Source organism: Nicotiana attenuata, chromosome 9 (assembly GCF_001879085.1).
Source record: "Nicotiana attenuata strain UT chromosome 9, NIATTr2, whole genome shotgun sequence".
NCBI lineage: Eukaryota > Viridiplantae > Streptophyta > Magnoliopsida > Solanales > Solanaceae > Nicotiana > Nicotiana attenuata.
This window is the reverse complement of record NC_031997.1, coordinates 30,174,422-30,176,287: the sequence shown is the minus strand read 5'-3', so window position 1 is coordinate 30,176,287 and position 1,866 is coordinate 30,174,422. Positions and strand designations below refer to the sequence as shown.

General features: G+C 34.3%; 1 protein-coding gene across 1 annotated transcript in view; it reads left to right on the top strand.

Annotated features, from left to right (window-relative positions):
- Positions 1 to 1,866, top strand: part of LOC109232209 (protein FATTY ACID EXPORT 5-like) — a 3,674-nt gene extending 1,808 nt beyond the window's left edge. The window contains exons 2-3 of the mRNA XM_019397894.1: positions 320 to 407; positions 1,567 to 1,866. Of these exons, the coding sequence (XP_019253439.1) occupies positions 320 to 407; positions 1,567 to 1,639 (161 nt within the window). The 3' untranslated portion in view covers positions 1,640 to 1,866. The remainder of the gene's footprint in view (positions 1 to 319; positions 408 to 1,566) is intronic.

The following is a 1,866-nucleotide window of genomic DNA, read 5'->3' as shown; positions in this document are numbered from 1 at the left end:
AAAATAGGAAGAAAAGGTCAATAACAAGAACGTACAAGTCTACTTTTGAAGGTTGAAATCTAGCTGTTTCCCAATGACCAGAATTCTGTAGTTTCCTACTTGTTATGGTGCTTATCTTCTACTTCTTCAAAGTTTGTGGAAATAGAAATGCTAGCACATAGAGAATATATTAAGTTTTTGTTTGTCTGATGACAACATGATTTCCTTCTGATTCAGAAAGGAAAATCAAAATTTCATCTTTTTTGTTTCTGTTAATGAATTTGCTTTATTTGTTATGAACATGTGGGTTTCTCCACTCACTTTATTTGGTTCCGAACAGCTTGTGCAGCCATGTTAACATGGGTTATGGGACAGCGGTACATGCAAACTTCAAAAATCATGCCGGCTGGCGTTGTTGCTGGTATCAGGTAACTGCTAATGAAAAACATGCCATACTGGTTTGTCTAGTCAACTTGCTTCTTGTTTGCTGTATTTTGCCTCTTTAAGCATAATAGGTTTGTGCGGTATGAATAATTTGTTTGAGGCATATCACATAGGACGATATATAAAGATGCTCTATGCTGGTCATTATATCTGCGCTACTCAGAGGCGGATGTAGTGTATTAACTACGGGTTCAACTGAACCTATAACTTTTGACGCAGAGTAAAAATTTACATGTAAAAATTCATTAAAATTATAAAAATAATAGATATGAACCCATAACTTTAAAAGTATAATGGGTTCAATATTAAAAACATTAAAACTGAACCCATAGGATTTAAATACTGGATTCGCCTATGGCGGTACTAGTACATCGGCAGCACACAAAATGTGTTCCTTTTAAAGAAGTTGTTAGATTTTGTTTAAAGCGGATAATGGTGAAAAAATATTTCCATGTCTATACATAATATATGAATAAGAGCGAATTGCTTCAAAAGTTCATCCTATGCAATATGGGACAGGATGATTCGTTGGGAGGATGAAAAATTTGCTTATCTTCGCTACTGTTTTCAGACACTTGCTATAATATAAGAACAGAACAGGCTTCAGTCCTGTTGTTTGCTCCATGTATTAATTGAGAATACATGATAGTTATCTTATGCTTAAATATTTGTGTCAACATGTACTGGTATTACTATAGCTTTAAGTAACACGCACCAGACCTGCAGTTACAATGTATCCCTTTTTATTCTTTTTGGTTAATTATGCAGACTAAAAAGTTCTGTGTACGGAGCCTTTCTCTCATTAAATCATCAGTGTAAATATAGAGCAAGTTAGGGGAAGTTCAATTCATCTGTCTAGCCTTTGCAAGTCGAGTTGTGTTATGTCCCTCAAAAGCTAAAGATTGATCATATGAAGAAATCTTTGTAGATTAAAAGTTGGAAGCTGCACGAAATTTTTTAATGGCACTACATAGTGTTTTATTGGATTAATGGTTCATGGGTGTTGTTGATAGAGAAGAATCTTGCTTGCTATTCTTATCTGGGGTGTCTGTCATGCTAAAATGATAATTGAAGAAGTTTTTATTTATCTCGTTGTATGAGGTTGATGGTATATTTATTCTGTTCTTTCTCTCTTTTCTGCAGTGCCCTCATGACTGGATTTTACCTGTATAAAATTGCCACAGGAGGAAACCATTTCCCACCTAAGACTGAGTAATACCATCTGATTTGCTTATTTGGGGTTCCAATTTCATACTGTATGTATTCAATAGAGGTGAATTCTTATGAATTGCTGTATACAGCCGGCTGAAAATGCAATACAATGGGATTACTTTAAGGTTTTGTGATAGACAAATTGTCTTTACTTTATGGTGTATCAATGTAACCGATCAATTATTGGGTCATCAATTTTTTTTTTTTTTAATAACAATGGTGTCCGGTCTA